Source organism: Hydractinia symbiolongicarpus, chromosome 7 (genome assembly GCF_029227915.1).
Source record: "Hydractinia symbiolongicarpus strain clone_291-10 chromosome 7, HSymV2.1, whole genome shotgun sequence".
In the NCBI taxonomy this organism is placed as follows: Eukaryota; Metazoa; Cnidaria; class Hydrozoa; order Anthoathecata; family Hydractiniidae; genus Hydractinia; species Hydractinia symbiolongicarpus.
This window is the reverse complement of record NC_079881.1, coordinates 5,715,932-5,734,486: the sequence shown is the minus strand read 5'-3', so window position 1 is coordinate 5,734,486 and position 18,555 is coordinate 5,715,932. Positions and strand designations below refer to the sequence as shown.

General features: G+C 32.3%; 1 protein-coding gene across 1 annotated transcript; it reads right to left on the bottom strand.

Moving 5' to 3' along the window:
- Window positions 1–7,326: 7,326 nt before the first annotated feature.
- Window positions 7,327–11,073, bottom strand: LOC130649202 (cAMP-regulated phosphoprotein 21-like). The gene is made up of 4 exons (XM_057455448.1): window positions 10,307–11,073; window positions 9,806–9,920; window positions 8,223–8,433; window positions 7,327–7,973 (listed from the first exon to the last, which is right to left on the bottom strand). The coding sequence occupies exons 1-4, from the start codon at window positions 10,355–10,357 to the stop codon at window positions 7,418–7,420; spliced, it is 933 nt and encodes a 310-aa protein (XP_057311431.1). The 5' UTR covers window positions 10,358–11,073; the 3' UTR covers window positions 7,327–7,417.
- Between the last annotated feature and the right edge of the window lie 7,482 nt (window positions 11,074–18,555).

The window sequence follows — 18,555 nt, the reverse complement described above, 5'->3', positions numbered from 1 at the left end:
AAATCTGACAAAATAATTTTAAAAGTGTTTATTTTTTCAGAATTTGATTGATGCAAGGCCAAGGGAAATTAAAGTTTATTGTCCTAGACCCATTTAAAAACATATGCTTCTCATCATTCGTTTTTTTTTCAACCAACATTAATGTAATCACCCAGAGGAAATTATAATGTCTCTTGTGTGTGTTTTAGAAGCTGAGTACACAAATACACAAATATTACAAGTGCTGAACTTTGGCAATCATATTTTGCAACTATGCTGAACCATGTCAATTATTAAATTCAGCACTAATAGAAAAGCACCTTGGATAGGATTCTTTGTTGGGCGAATAAAATGACTGACAAATGGTTTATCGTGAATGAAATAGTAATTTTTACACAAATAATTTAAAAAATAATGAACTTTGTTATGTGGGTTGTTCTCAAACACACGTGGGCGGTGGACAAAAAACTGTGATGTAATTTCTCTTGGTCTATTATTCCTGAGAATATTCTAAAATAAGAGGGTGTCAATAAGCTGCAAACAGCCACATATATAAGGGCGAGTTCGGGCAACTTTTCCAATTAAATTAGTGATTGTCTTCCAAAACCGCCCGCACTTTCCCGAACTTGCCTGGAGCATTTTCAAAATTCAATTCCTTGTAACATACCTTGTGGACGATAGTTGGAAAAAGATGCTTTAAGAGAAAGAAGTTAATAAAAATTAAAAGTTAGTTATCAAGTAAATTTTATCAAAAACCATCAAAAACAGTTATTTTAAGAACTTCACTACCACATAGTTTACTTTATGGTCTATGCAGGTTTTTTTGGGTGAATACTTCAACTTTTTTGCAAAACGCTAAACTTGCCCAAAAACACCTGCACATTATACGGCGTATGCAGCTTATCAGCACCCTTGTTCTAAAATTACAAGCAGTTTCGAAGATGCCCACGCCGTTTAGAGGACGTGGTGCGGCTTGGGCATCCTTGAAGTTCTGTTTAATGACAGTTTTAATGTTTTAATGTCGTTTTAAACCTTGTTCTCAGGGAGGGTGTACAGAAAACTAATTCCTATTGACAATTACATTGCTGTTGGTTTGATAGCAAAAGTGGATATTTTTTTAATTACTGAAACAGGTTACTTATATAATAATAAAAAATGATAAAAACGGTTGGTCAGCTCACTCTAGCGCCCAGAGCTATTTGTTTTGTCTGCGCCCTAGCTACAGGTTTTCCTATATCTGGCTATCAGTTAGGTAGTAATACAGCTTCTCCATATGTATTCTACAAATTACTTTCAATTCTTTTATACAAAACTGAGCTCTAGCTAGCTAGCTACCTTTCGTGTGATTAAGCCTTACCTTGATTTGGATAAAACCGATTAAAATTGATAATATTGTATTTTTACATCCTCTTAGAAACAATAAAATAAAAGACAGCTCGGCGCGTTATAATTGTACAAATTACTTCAATTTTTCTTTAGGAAAGGGTACCTTACACAGGAGCTTTCCAATCCAACAAACATATTACGGAGTCAACTCGTGTTACTGAAAATAGTAGCACTCTTATAGACTTGATACTTTCTAACAGTTCTTGTATTTCTAAAACTGGTGTCATGGATTTAGGCATCAGTGATCACAATTTAGTTTATGTGATCAGAAAATTCAAAAGGCCAAAATTTGAACCTAAAACATGCAAGGTTCGTAGCTACAAGAACTTCAGTGAAGAGGCTTTTCTGAAAGACCTCAGGAATTTAGACTGGTCATATTTTAATAATTATGATGACCTTGATAAAGCATGTGAGAAACTGAATAAAAATGTTAAAACAGTGGCTGACAAACATGCCCCTTTCAAAACACATAGATTTTCTGGCCGTGTTGAGGCATGGGTCACTGATGAATTAATAATAGCCATCAAAGAAAGAGACTTCTTGAAACGGAAAGCATCAAAAACAAAATCCATCATAGACTGGGAAGCTTTCAAACAAAAAAGGAACCAGGTAATAGGTCTCAAAAATCGACTCAAAAACGAGTACTATAATGACGTTTTGCAGGACTTTCAAAAACGGCCAAAACAACTTTGGAAAACCCTAAAAAAACTGGTTCCTGATAAGTCAGGCAATACTACCTCGATAAAACGAGTAGTCCAAAACGATGGTACAGAAACTTCTCACCCAAAAGAAATTTCCAACACATTCAATTCATTTTTTGTCAGTGTTGGTGCAAAACTAGCCTCTAAATTTTCTTCTGACACTACTAATGTTAATCCACCTGTTAGCAGACACGATTTTCGGTGGGCTCGTATTGAGACCAAAAGTGTCGAAAAAATAATTAGATCACTAAAACTTAATAAAGCTACAGGCTTGGACGGAATTGGTTCACGACTGCTAAAAGCAGGTTCGTCAGTTTTAAGTATTTATTTATCAAGTCTTTTCAACAAATCTTTATTTACTGGTTATGTACCTAAATGTTGGAAGACTAAAAGGGTCTCGCCTATTTTTAAAAGTGGCAATAAAACAGATCCTACTAATTATCGGCCTATCTCCATTTTGCCAATTCCTATGAAAATTTTTGAAAAGTTAGTGCATGAGCAAATGTCTCATTTTATTTCTGAGCACAACTTCCTGAATGACAGACAGTCCGGATTTCGAAAACTCTTTTCCACAGAAACTGCAGTAGTCGATGTCTCTGATTTTATTCTTACTGAGCTCGACCAACATAACTTTGTTTGTGCTGTGCTCATTGACCTTAAAAAAGCTTTTGACACTGTTGATCATAAAATTTTGTTAAAAAAACTATGGTGTTTTGGCATCAGAGATGCTGCCTTTGACTGGTTCGAGTCCTACTTAACGGACCGAATGCAGATGACTCTTGTAAACGACACAGGATCAGATCTGCTTCATGAAGACGCTTTTGGGGTGCCGCAGGGATCTGTGTTGGGGCCCCTGCTCTTTCTTTTGTATATTGATGACTTAAAATCTGTCATCAATTCAAACTACCACCATCTATATGCGGATGATACAATAATTATTTCGTCTCATAAAAACTTGGATACCCTTGTCTCCCAGGTCGAGTTAGAACTTTTGCAAGTCGACCTCTGGCTGAATAATAACAAAATGACTATTAATACGGACAAAACTGAAACAATCTTTTTCGGCAACCACAGCCAGTTAAAAAAAGTTGAGAACAAAACTATCAACTATATGGGTATTCCTTTGAAGAGGAGCGAAAAAGTTAAATATCTTGGGGTAACATTTGATCAAAAAATGCAATGGGAAAAGCACATTAATGACATAAATAAAAAATACTAATTAAATATTCTAAAATTAGAACCATTGCATCCTGTTTAACACCTCACACAAAAAACCTTTTAATTAATGCACTTGTCATGCCATATTTCAACTACTGCTCCTCGGCATGGGCTTGTGCCACCCAAGGTAGATTGGGAAAACTAGAAAAACGATTAAAATGTGTCCGTACCTTTCTTGGGAAAGAGAGGGAATATTCAATGAATAATTTACTCATCAAAAACGATGCCATATTAGTTTTTAAAGCCATGAATCACATTGCTCCTGATTACATGCGCTCAAAATTCCTTTTGACAAAAAACTGTCATAATCATCAAACAAGAGGAGCTTCAAAAAACAGGTTCACACTTCCCTTGGTCAACACGGAATTTGGCAAAAAAGCCTTCCCATTTAGAGCTGCAAAAGTGTGGAATAATCTTCCAGACCAAGTGACCTGTGATGGAAGTCTGCTTTCGTTTAAGACTTCCATCTCTAATGTATTTGGCAAATTCTAATGGAGATCACTTTTGAATTTTTTAATTTTTGTTTTTTATTCTTTTTCTTTTCAATTTTCACAGATTATAAATGTTACTATGTTTGATTGAGCTGAGGCAGTCTAAGGTTTATCATTTTTTGTTTCTTTTTTGTTCTAGTGGCCCCCAGTGGAAACAATCCACTAACTATAGGTTTTTGTGATTTTCTGGGCTAGCCACTTTAAATATTTATTATTATTATTATTATTATTAACTAAAATCTCCAGAAAAAGCACAGCAACAAAAAAGCTTAAAATACACAAGTAAAGTCGACTAGAAACAGGACTAGCAATAAATTTTTTCAAAAGAGGAAAACCGTTTTAATACTATTATGTTTCATTAAAATACAACTATAATAGTATTAGAAGCAAAATTGCAAAATAATTAATTAATTATTTATACAATAATTAGCTATAATAGAAAGAAATAGGGCATATTTTGGGTCTGTAAAATATAGGTGTCTAAAATGCCGACTACCGTTTCTTGTTCACGGCGTATTCCTCCTTGTGTGTTCAAGTTCGGCGGACGTATAATCCGGACCAAAAGACGGGGGGGGGGGGGTCAAAATCCGGGGGTGGGGGGGTACGAGCCGTACTTATTGCATTTTTTACTAAACTTATACTTTAACCCCTCGGTCCAAACTTATTTGTTTTATTAGAAAAAAAAATACCCTAGCTTTATGTGCAAAAATATCAGTCCTATTTCTTTACGCTGATTTTATATGATTTTTTTTCTATCGAAATTTTGAGAATCTCAATAATTCTCTTGGTATACCTCGCGTGTAGCAAACGTGCTCCACAATTTCGCTTCGCTCGCTTCGCTCGCAAAGCTCAATTGCTTCGCAAAAATAATACAGATAACGAACAGGATACTAGCAAAATTACTAAAAGTAGCAATAAACAGAACTATAGTCGAAAAAGAAAAAGAAAATGGAACGGTTTTGTCCCAAAAACTTTATCTTCCGAAGTGTCAAATGTGATCGTTGCTGGTGCTGTTGATACACCTTCAAGCTCAACTTCTAACTCCAGTTCCAGTGAAAGAAAGTTATCTTCAGCATCTAAGCGTGATAATGGTAACAAAATAACTTCTGATATGTCTTTAGAAGATATTGATAATGACTTATTTATTATCATTCATCTTAACGTGCTCAAAAATATATGTGGAGAACTTGCCTGTCCGAATTGTGCTGGTGAAGTGAGTATTTCTGATGACAAATTAAAACGACGAGGTTTTGCTCATTCCTTAAATATCAGTTGCTTGCAGTGTGGCTGGATGAAGTCATACATCTCCTGAAAGCACTACAAACAAAAACACTCAAGGTCGTAGAGCATTTGATGTGAACACTAGGGCGGTTATTGGATTTCGGGAAATATGATGTGGATTTTCAGCCATGGAGACATTTTCATCAGTCATGAATGTCAAATGCTTGTCATCATTTCCGTTTAAACAGCTGAATAAAAAAGCAATGATTGCATATAAAAGTGCAGCAGAAAGCAGTATGGAAGCTGCAGCAAAAGAAGTTCCAAAAATTGATTTTGTCAATGACATATCTTGTACGCGCGTTTCAATTGATGGCTCATGGCAAAAAAGAGGACATTCCTCATTACATGGGGTTGTAACATCTATCTCTGTAGACAAATGTATAGACATTGAAGTGAAATCAAGACATTGCTTTGGATGTAAAATGTGGGAGAATAAAAAAGACACCCCAGAGTATGAAATTTGGAAGCTTGAACATAACTGTCAAATAAACCATGATAAATCATCAGGCGCAATGGAGTCTGCGGGTGCTATTGACATATTTAATCGTTCGATTGCCACACGTAATCTAATTTACAAGGAATATTTAGGGGATGGAGATACTTCATCATTTAATGATGTGGTTAAGTCAAATCCCTATGAGAAGCATGGCATTACACCAATTAAACTGGAATGTGTTGGACATGTTCAGAAACGCCTTGGAACACGTTTACGTAACCTTGTGAAATCTCACTAGGGTACCAAAACTCCTTTATCTGGTAAAGGAAAGTTAACAAATAAATGCATTGATTCAATGCAGAATTATTATGGTATGGCCATAAGAAATAACATTGGAAACCTGTATGCAATGAAAAAAGCAGTTTATGCCATACTTTTTCATTTTACAGATTTTGATGATTTTGCGACATGTCACCAGTTCTGTCCCCGTTATAATAGCAGCTGGTGTAAGTACTGGTCAAAACTATACCTGTATTTATTAAAAACTTGCTTCAACCAATATTCAAAGACCTAATGTCTGAAGAATTATTACAGAAATGCATGCAGGAAAAACGCAAAATGCTAATGAGTTGAATGCGTTGAACAGTATTATATGGTCTTGGGTACCAAAATCCACTTTCGTTGGCAGGGAAACCATTGAAATGGGTGTTCACTCTCCTGTCATTCATTACAATGATGGTAAAAAAGGATTGCTGCAAGTTTTGAGTCATTTTGGTTTAAAAGGTGCAATTTCCCAAATTATGGCAGAAAAGATAGATGATTCACGCATAGCTCGTATGAATAGGAGATCAACCGACCAAAATAAAAAGCAAAGAAAGAGGTTAAGAGCCAGGAAGAAAGGTTACACAGATGATATGAAAGAAAAAGAGCTTATCAAGCTGGTGCATATTAACATAATATATACTTTTCATGTAATATTTATAAAACTTATTTTTGTTTTGTGATATTCTAACGATTGCGTTTTTCAACTAAATCCGAAAATTCAAAACATGATTATTTGAGATTGCATAAAGCTTTTGACTTCAAATTTTCAGGGTGTGTCTGCAATGTATATGTACTTCATTTGACAGATGGATCTTTTGTACAACTTCTTTTAACTGAAATTAATATTGTAAGAGTGAAGTTGTTTAGTGCTTGAAAGTTGGAAATTTGACTTAATCAGGACAAATCACAATATTTTTTGAAATATTTGAATATATAAAAATTCCATCTGTTAAATGAAGTATATTATAATGTTTTGTAAGACTGCCAAAGGTTTTTTATTAATATTGTTGCTAACTTTAGTTATGTTGTCACAAACATTTCATTTATTTCGTCATATTTAGGTCATTTTTTCCGCCATTATGGAATACCTTTAAAATAATAAAAAAAAATGTTCCTGAAAATTTGTCTGCATTATTTACCCCACCATTTCGAAACACCAAAATGATGTTTTTATAGGTCTTTCCAAAAAAGTGCTTTTTATAGCCCTACCACCAAGGCATGCTTTGTTACCTTTGCATGTTTGTATTAAATAGTTCAACGACTAATCAGGTGGGGTTTCCGTCCAATTAAACAGATCAAAAATAAATAATAACTTCCGTTCTGAGTCATCAACGTTTCAAAGTCAGAAAAATAACAACAACAATATGGCTTCATTTTTTTGGTTCTTTTTGTTCTTTGTTCTCTCCCGGATCCCATTTTAAATTATACGTTTAAAAATTAATGTTGTTTTTTCTACAATGAAATTTAAAGAAAAATGTCAAATAAAAAGATAAATAAACAAATCTCGCGTCAAACATTTTCTATTTTTTTAAAAAACAACAACGTTACAATGAAGGCTTAAAAATGTTCTCAAATTTGGATACATAATATCAAAATAGTATTTATTCCTCATCATTTGCGAGAGAATCAATAAAACCGCTGGTGATTCCGCTCACCACACTGGACAAAATTTTATTTCCTTTCGAACGATTTCGTGAGTTTGTTTGTGTCTGTAATGAAGCTTGTGACGGTGCACTAACATAACCCGAGGATTGTGTTGATACCGCAGGGTATGATTGAGCATGGTGTATATTATTCGCTGCCATAAAAGGTTGCTGCTGCTGCTGCTGCTGCTGCTGCTGCTGTATAGGGTAGGGAACTGTAGGATAATATGCAACCGGTGGCTGCATAGGTGGTGGCTGTGAAACTAGCGATTGTGGATAGGGTGATTGCGTTGAATTTGGTGGAGGCAGTACTACACCGGCAGGTAAAGCTGTGTGCTGTAATTGCATTGTCAATCCTTCGGCATTATTTGGCATATATGGGGGTGGCTGAGACATTCCAGATGTACCAAGAACAAAAGCTGGATTAACTTTGGGCGCTGCTGGTACATTCGTATTTTCGTTATTATCACTTTGTTGTTTCAAACTTAACGTTGCTATTGCTGCTGTAATAGATCTAGACAAAGATAAAATTTATTAAAATCGTTCGTGGCACAGGAAAGGATTCTTGTTTTCTTTCATGCAAGAATAAAATGAAAGTGTGAACCCCTTTTTAATCTAATAGCTCTTGAACTGACACTACGACAGATACTGTTACTGCTTTTATCCATGACTACTATTTTGTTTTCATACTACTATTTTTTATAGACGAACAAAAAACAGGATACAGAAATATTTTTTTGGTTGCAAGAATGTACTTACGAACCTTCGCTTGTAGTAAATAAATACGATAATAACGATCAGAATTATGAAGGCAGCTGCACCACCTGCTGGAGCCGCTGCCTTGGATTTTTTTTTGCTGCTTGTTTTTTTCGCAGTAACTCTTCTTCGCCTTGTTGGTATTTTGAAACCATTTCCACCGTCACCTTTATCGTCCTCGCCACCTTCGTTGGTGTCTCCACTGCCTATCGTTGTATCTAAAAGTAAAAACAAATAAGCTGTCGCTACAGTAAACCTTACATTATAATTTACAGTATAATTCACAGTATAATTTAAAATATAATTTACAGTATAATTTACAGTATAATTTACAGTATAATTTACAGTATAATTTACAGTATAATTTACAGTATAATTTACAGTATAATTTACAGTATAATTTACAGTATAATTTACAGTATAATTTACATTAAAACTAACAGTAAAACTTACAGTATAATTTACAGTATAATTTACAGTATAATTTACAGTATAATTTACAGTATAATTTACAGTATAATTTACATTATAATTTACAGTATAATTTACATTATAATTTACAGTATAATTTACAGTAAAACTTACAGTATAATTTCCAGCATAATTTCCAGTATAATTTCCAGTAAAATTTCCAGTATAATTTACATTATAATTTACAGTATAATTCACAGTATAATTTACAGTATAATTTACAGTATAATTTACAGTATAATTTACAGTAAAACTTACAGTAAAACTTACAGTATAATTTATAGTATAATTTACAGTATAATTTACAGTATAATTTACAGTATAATTTACATTATAATTTACGGTATAATTTACAGTATAATTTACATTATAATTTACAGTATAATTTACAGTATAATTTACAGTAAAACTTACAGTAAAACTTACAGTATAATTTATAGTATAATTTACAGTATAATTTACAGTATAATTTACAGTATAATTTACATTATAATTTACGGTATAATTTACAGTATAATTTACATTATAATTTGCAGTATAATTTACAGTATAATTTACATTATAATTTACGGTATAATTTACAGTATAATTTACATTATAATTTACAGTATAATTTACAGTAAAACTTACAGTAAAACTTACAGTAAAACTTACAGTATAATTTACAGTATGATTTACAGTATAATTTACAGTATAATTTACATATAATGTACAATATAATTTACGGTAGAATTTACGGTATAATTTACAGTATAATTTAAATTATAATTTACGGTATAATTTACAGTATAATTTACAGTATAATTTACAGTATAATTTACAGTATAATTTACAGTATAATTTACAGTATAATTTACAGTATAATTTACAGTATAATTTACAGTATAATTTACAGTATAATTTACAGTATAATATACTACAGTATAATATACTACAGTATAATATACTACAGTATAATATACTACAGTATAATATACTACAGTATAATATACTACAGTATAATATACTACAGTATAATTTACAGTATAATTTACAGTAAAACTTACAGTGTATCATTGTCTCAGATTTTTACAGTTGCTTAGTTAAAAACCCCCAAAATTGGGAAAGACAAAAACTTACAAGTTTGGAATCCTGCAGCTTTTGCCAAAAAGCAAGGAAGTGGTTTACTTCCACAGTAAGGTGTTATAAGAAACAACTGTCCATCGTACTGCCATAACGAAGCACTAGCCTTTGCCTAAAACAAAAGGGATAAAAAAGTGAAGGGGGAGGATATATTATATTATATTATATTATATTATATTATATTATATTATATTATATTATATTATATTATATTATATTATATTATATTATATTATATTATATTATATTATATTATATTATTTTATATTATATTATATTATATTATATTATATTATATTATATTATATTATATTATATTATATTATATTATATTATATTATATTATATTATATTATATTATATTATATTATATTATAGAAACGATATGTTATTGTATAAAAGATATGTTGTTTTATTTTATGAAAATTCATTTATCACTGACGAAGTGTGTTCACTGATAGAGTGTGTTCCAGGTAAAGTAAGCGCATTTGGTATTACATAGAAATGCCACTTCTTCCAATGAACGATGCTCACAAGCGTTGTCTCCATGAAATTGGCAATAATACCTTGTAACTTTGTTCTAAGCACATAACAGAATTTTTTTAATTTACATAAACATGTGGCTTTAAGTTGTTGAGATTTGACATTTACTTTAGATTCATAAATTTGTCTTTTTACTCACTTAGGTGAATTTTCTTACGGTTTTCGCTACACGCTTTTTTATAATATTATAAGAATATTAAAATTCTAATCTGGCAGGTCATTATTCTTATTTCTCTATTGTTCTAAACAACAGACTTATTTTTAGCACAAAATCCCCGCCTGATATTCGCATAAAACATTTCCTTATAAAAGTGAAGTTATATATATTTTTTTAAGTTTTTTTTGCTGAAGAAAGTTGTATTAAATAGTAATTATAACTCCCACCCTCTACATCTTAACGGAATAGAAATAAGAAAGACAGTGAAGCATAAAAATATATATATTAAAAATAACACAATATGTAAGTGACAAAAACTAAAAACAAAACAAAAAAAATATTAATAATAAAGAAATATGGGCTCAAAGTACACAACTATTCAAATCTCTCTAATTCAAAATCTTCCATACAAGTCCTTTCAAAAAATTTTTCTCTATAGTTTCAATTCCTATGTATCAAGTGAATGCGTGTAAACTGCCCATTATATTTTTTATCAAATATTGACGTTTTGATAATTTAAACTGTTATCTTAACGCTCAGGAGTCGAACATATCAAGGGATATCTACCGGCAATGTAAATAAAGAAATGATTCTTATATTTGTTTCTACTTAATAGTTTGAATAAAAAAAAGTCAAATTACCAAAATTTGATTTCTAATTGTAATCTCTAATTTGATAATTATTTCGTTCCACAAGATTTGAACTAGAGAGATATTTTGTAGCTAATCAAAAAAAACCTGCAGCGTTAAAATTAAAACTAACTTTGGATATCGCTTTTGTGTAAAATTTCAAGAAGAAAACACTGTAAAGGAGAAGAATGAAAAAGAAATCACAACATGTCCTTAACAAAATGATTACTTCAAATAACTTTAAAACCTACCCGAAAAACAACCCCTGTTTGGAGTCCTACTCTGGTAAACTGAACTGTGAAATCGTTAGTCCGTGAGAACTGAACCCAACTATTACCGTTCCATGTTTTAATTGTATAACTGCGATAGGTATTTGAGCATGTATAATGGCTTCCAGGACTATATCTGGAGAATCCAGAGGCTGATATGTATTTAATGCAACTTCCAGTACATCTGGGGCAACCTAAAATAAAACTTAGGTAATTATTTTATAGTATACAAACAAAGATGTATGTCTTTTTTACTTTAGTCTTGGTGTTTCCAACTTTGACTTAAATTTTTGGATTCAACATCCAGGTGGAACCCAAAAAGTATAAAAAAAAATAAGAGAGATTGGCTGAACATCTGTGAAATCAGATCCCTATTTTGTACCCTTAAAATTATTTTTAGGAAAATCCCTGATAATTAATTTGATTTTTTAATTTTCTCAATAATTTGCAAGTTCGCAGTTGAAAGTAAATTTGCGAGTTCGCAGTTGAAAGTACCTATAATCTCAGCCTTAAGCTAAGAAACATTGTGTTTCTTGTAACAAAAGACAAGTAGGTCAAAATTGCCAGTGTACATTTTTTTAATGGAAACTCACCCTGTTTGAAACCGCGCTAATTTTTTCAGAATATTTTTTTTTAGGTTTTTTTATAGACAATGACTGCGCACCAGACAAAGCTTTTTCGAGATATAAGACGCTTTAGAAAACAATCACCTTTTGCATAAAAAAAATAATGAGAGTTAAAATATGTTTTCCACTAGATTTTGTGTGTGTTCAGGATAAAAGAAAATCGATATAAATTTTTGATATACACATTCAAAAATAACAAAATATGTTTAAATTTAATTAAATAATACAGGACATATTTCCACTCACCTAAATCCCGCCCATCATCACTACGACAAGATGGATTGTCAGTTACGCTTGTACTGTAATAAGTGTTAGCTGCAGAACAACTACATACTACTCCATCACTTGATTTAGAAAAAACACTAGCTCCTATTTTTAAACAAATTTCAGAACCTAATCCTCCATACGTAATTTGGTCATTAATGTGTTCTGCACGACCTACAATAACTTTAATTGAACAAACGCATCTTAATAGAGATATCAATAAAATTAAAAACATGTTTGAAGATGTTTGTGCCGTATGATTTACTTCAGATTTTGGTACTAAGTAATTTCTGATCACACTAACTATATATACCGCATTGTTATTGTTAATATTCACTGTCCTTTTATGGTATGGTATACGTTTTCTTATACTTCCTTCAAAGTATAAAAACTGAAAATTACCGTCTACTTATTTTTAAGAGGTAATCACACTCAACACCACGCGAAAGAATCGCATTGATTTAAACTAATTTAAATTGGGCAGGAAATTTCAATTAGGCAATTAGAAAATTGGAATCTGTTAATGTTTAGGAAAACAACTTTTTCAAATTATCGAAGGCTTCATTATACGTTAACTTCTTAGTCCTTGAAGGACGGCTCCTTGTTGAATGAAAAGACCCCTTTCTTTGGTTAACAAATAATCACGCTCTCAACACTGAAGATGCGGTTGGCGGCTGAGGAACAAGACCTAGACAGTTTATGTTGGGTACCGTTGGGTAGCCCATCATGGTGGGTACCGTCGGGTAGCCCGACTTATCCTCTTTCTAGACACTTTTTATGACAACCCAGTCCAACTGAATATTTGCAGAATCCGTCCTTAAAAGGGTTAATACAAAGGTCTAAAAATGAAATAATGACGATAATGTTAGCTTTTAAGGGCAAAAAGCGGGCAAAAAGTGTCAGCCAAGAACATCAATGTTTATACGGGGTTATAGGGTGTAAGGTGGAGTTCCAGGTAGAAGGGGGGGGGGGTCTGCCTACTTCCTTTTTGTTGAGATATATATCATAAAACTTGGCAGTAATAATAATGTCCGACACATGAAAATTATGCCCAAATTCATGACTGCGAAAAGTAATTTTTTCTGACATCAGAATTTTTGTTAAAACTCCAGTTTTCATAAATCTTTTATTTTGACAATTTAATGATATTATAACTATTTATTTTATAACTCAATAACGCGCCCAATTAGTCAAAAACTTCCACATGGTAAATACATATTTCACTTGGAAAAATACATATTTGCTGCTAGTTAGGATTGGATTTCATTGTGTGCATTTTATGGAAAATGAGAAGTGAAAAAGCTAAAAAAACGCATTAAAATTAATATAAGGCGTAAATGGGTGGACATTTGGATAAATTTTTACCATCATTGCGTATGGATGTGAGGAAAAAATAACGTAAACTATTTGACAGCCAGCCTTTAACAATGGGCGTGACATAACAGCTTGAAATTTTTCAAGGAAGTTTGGTTAACTGGTCTAAAATTATTCAGAAAGTAAGCCAATTGATGCATCCTTGCTACCCGGAAATGGTTAAAGGTTAATAAAATCCACCGCTCAGGAATTTTATATGTTTATTGGATTAGTGTCCTATTTGATGTTACTGGCCACGATGATAAACAATAACATATACTGTTACTAAATTTACTTGTTGTGTCATCTCAATTTCTTCTTATCTATTTCTCAGAAATGGATAACTACATCCGATAACTTGGGACGCTTGTTTTGATTGAAAAATAAAATCGCAATTATGTAAAAATTAGACAACGAATTAACTTAATGAGAATGTGGAGACGATAAACGACCTTTTGATTTTCTTTTAATGACTCATAAACTATATTTATGCATTCTAAGATACTTAGCGGGGTATAATGACCATCTTAAAATATTTTGTTGTCAACACAAATCACGTAAATCTTGTCACGAAAATGATAATAACATAGCTAGATAATTTCTGCAGAAACTAAAGTTTGATATGAGTTTGAATATATGCTTTTTATACCCAGGGTGGATCAAGGTTGTATAATGAAGTGGCGCCACATCACAAGGAGGCGGTCCTGCACAAGGTTGTGGGAAATTAGGGCGTTAATAGGGCGTCACACTATTTACGATATTCAGCTAATATTACCCATGAAGAAAAAACTTAAACATTTTTTTATTTATTTATTCCTTTTATTTACAGTTGCTTTACATGTATAGTAAAAAAATTAATTTACACCAACTATTAAAAAATAAAAAAATAAAAATTATAAAACATTCATAACACATTGTTACTGGCAAATCGAACACTGACAATATATTCTTGTGTTTCGTATCAATGCTTTAAACATATTCAAAGAGGACGCATTTTTTATGGACACTGACAAGAGTTTGGACCTTAGGGATTCTAACACTGACTTCTCTCCTGAGCTCATAAGTATGGGACACTTTATCAAACCTAGACCACATAAGTAATGCTGAAAGTGGTTTATAATTTTGTAAACATCTATAACTTGATAATGGAAGCTTTCTGGTGAAGTGAGTCCCGATTCAATCGAGTCAAAAAAAATTAATGGAATTTAGGCCTCAATGACAAAACTTACCTACTGCTTCAAAATTGACACTCCTTCAAAGAATTAAAACTTGTGAGGTGTGAATGTAACTGAATTGCATAAAATAATAAAGAAAGAATACTTATTTTCTGGTTTGTTGAACACTAAATATAATTATTAAAAGAAGGAAAAAACAATTTTTATAAACTTAATTATAAGAAAACCATAAGTACATCTATATGAATTCTAAGAAATCTATATGAATTCTAAGAAATTAGTGTTCAGAATATGGATACAAAAATACAATATTGTAGTGGTATTAGAAATGTAACTCCATGGATCTTTGATACTGTTTTGATGCTGCTCAAACAGGTAAGAAGTATCCAAAATTCTTTTTTATTATGTTTGTGCAAAAATATTATTTTTCCGGGTGTTAACTTAAAATTATAATAACATCTTTCTCTTTAATAATAGCCGTATTTTGTATGTTAAAAAGGGTTGCTCCGCAAATTTATTTAACGAATTCCCGCAGAGCTGCAGCCTTATTTCGGGATCCCACGGAACCCGATTTTTACGGGCTTGGTTTGCACATACATTTCTTATTTTGATAGACATTGTTGAAAAGTCTTGAAGACAGTGTTGAAAAGTCGTGCTACGGAAACAAAAAATGAGATATATAAAGGTTGGAGAACCCCGTGGATTTTTCCACGGGTAAACAAACTAGTCTCTTTAACAATAGCCGTCGTCCGTCTGTTCGTGCGTCAAAAGCGAGAAACCCGTCGGGGCCCCGCTGGCACAGGGACGAGTTCCTGCTAAAATAAAGGTCCAATCAGGAGCGGAGTTTTAGATAAATGACCAATTAGAAACTGAAGCTCTTTTGATTCCTTTGCAACAATTTTTACGCTCCCTCAAAAGCAATGGAGAAAGGAAAATTCCTTAACTGTCTGCTTTATTTTTTTTCTTAGCGATGCTTCTATTCGCATTTTAATAAGATTGCAGTTTTTTTTAAAATACTTTCTAGGCATTTTTTCTGTTTCATTTTTGTTTTCCTAATAGACAAGCTATAGCTAGCTAGCTACCCAGCCACCTAAAGCTTTGTATTAGTTTTCTTTGTTATTTATATGTTTCTACAAGTTAAGATTAATATATTGTAACGTTTTCTAGCCTTATATAAATCTTAGACATACCAGTTTTATGATTTGGCTACAAACGTAGATTATAAGGGAGCATAAAAAGCAGCTAGCTAACTGGCTAGCCTTATATATTTCTATTCTTTTGAAGTTTTTGTTTAGTTTGGTATATTATTATTTATTTGTAATAGGGGTCGTGGCTATTTAGCTAGCTCTTTAGGTACCTCTGACTAAAAAATGAAAGTAGCGAAATACAGTTTGGCCACAACAAAATTCTTAATATATAATTCTTATGCTAAATGCAGTTAGGTTATGAAAACTTGTTCCGCAAAATAAAATTGCTAAGTACTTTTTTAACCGGACAGGGTAAGGACGGACTGTTTCCTGTATTTCTTTTTAAATGGATGGCCTGCAGGGAAGTTTCCCTTTCCAAGCTTCGTTGTAAAACAATTACTGACCGCTGATCTGTAGGTGACCGTCTTGCTGAAACTAACACCCACTATTTCAGATACTTAGATCTGCGCTGTAATTTGTTTGCGAAGGAAGATATAATTGCGCGTCACAAATCTTAATTTCAAATAAGGGTGTAACCAATGTTGCACAACAAAAATTGATTTGGATGACAATATCATAATTGAGATCATAAAAAACTTTCACAATGTTATTATGTGGTTTTGCTTGACAAATAAAGATTAAAAACCAAAGTAAAACATTTCATCTCCAAGAAATTTATTCAGGATATCAGTCTGAGTAATAATTAAAGCGGTTTTTAAGTTTATGTTGTACAGTAAAAAAGTAGCTGTTAAATCCTCCAAAAAAGTAACATCTTTCGTTTCTATTTTATCTTGCTATGACTTACTTAGTTTATATGGGAAAACATTTGTAACTGATTTAATTAGGCAATCTTTCAAATTGGACTTTTCAAATCACCCAATAATGCTCTGGGACCTCTTGGTATATTACTAAAAGTAAAAATAAGAGCAAAAAATAGCGATAAACATCAATTGCGGAGATGGTGTAGTGGTAGCGCATTCGACTTGTAATCATAAGGTTCGAGTCCCCACTCCGGCGCTCTTTAAATGCAGTGTTGTCAGCCCATTTGGTGCCATCTACTGACCGCTAACCGGCTTGTGTGGCAGGCAAGCAAGTTAGAGCAATGCTATACGTATCTCTGGCGGTAATGTAACATAGTTACAGTCGGAGGGGAGAAAGAGCCAACCGTTAGGATGGAATCCCCAAGGACGTTAAGACTTCCCGTTACTTACTTACTTACTTACTAATCGCAAAGTTTCCACAGTACTTTGTCCAATGCCAACTACAAATGAGTTGTACTAATGCTGAGTTTTGTAACTTGCAGTCATACCATCGTGAAACTGCCACTTCAATTTTTTTTCTCATAAAACGAAACAATACACTAATGGAAATTGTTGTTCAGATAATAGATTGCATTTATGATGGTGTGCAAATATTAGAATGGGTTCACGTAGATGTCTTACAATAATTTAGAAAGGCGATTGTTGGAAATATTCCAAACTTTCAGATGCTAAAACCTGTGAGGACCTTTATTAAAAAAATTGCAAAAGTGTTGTTGAAATTAAATTTTTAATTTTCTAAGAAAGATTTTTATAAAAAGATAGCAAGTCCTTTGCATTTATTAATTTTTGACGTAACTTCTCATACTGTTCTTCTGGAACTGCGACGTCTGGTAAATCAGAGGATACCATTCGTTTTCCAGAACTCCAACGAGCAGCACAAATATGTCCTTTCATAAAATTTATGCCACATGTTTATGCCATTTGTTTGTACTTTGTTTGTATTTCTGGATCACGAGGTAAACGATAGTATTTTAGAGGCTCGTTATTTGAATCTGTTGAGTTATAAGTATTAAAGCACAACGCTGAGGAACAAAACCATTTAACTATTGTCTGTAATACTTTTTCTGCTTTATTAAAACCTTTTTACCCAGAATATTTCTTTAAAATAACAACATTGACCTTGATTTCCTTCAAGTTTTGCCTTTATTTACTTTCGAGAACAGCCATTATGTTTATTTTTTCCCCGACAAGTGCCTTATTCGTCACCATTCCCCCGCGACATGAATAAGGCTAATGATAAAAAAGATAACTGGCGTTTGACAATAATAGTAGATTTAATGATTTTAGTGAACCACAAACGCCCTTATCATTGACATTTAAGTTCAGCGAAGTTTTTAAAAATAAAGTATACTCTTTTGAGTTCTTTTTGTAACAAAAATTAAGGCTCAATTTCCGAAATCTCATTGTAAAATTAATGTTGAGGCTCGATAATGAAACACCATATTATGTGAAGTTCAAATAATCAGAATTTTTGCATTGCATTTCTCTCGAAGCAACATCTTTCTCAGCGCAGTAGTTAATTTTTTTTATCAGGACAGTAAGAAAAAAGGCGTTGGGAACGAGGCTGCTCTTAAAGACATTTACGGAGCAGAAGATATAGATTTTTGTAGTGTAACTAGCCGTGAATATTATGAAAATATGCGATACATTGGCTTTTTTTTAAATTTTTTTGTTTAACCATGTTTTCTAAACAACAAGAGATGCCCAAACTGAAAAGTACGAT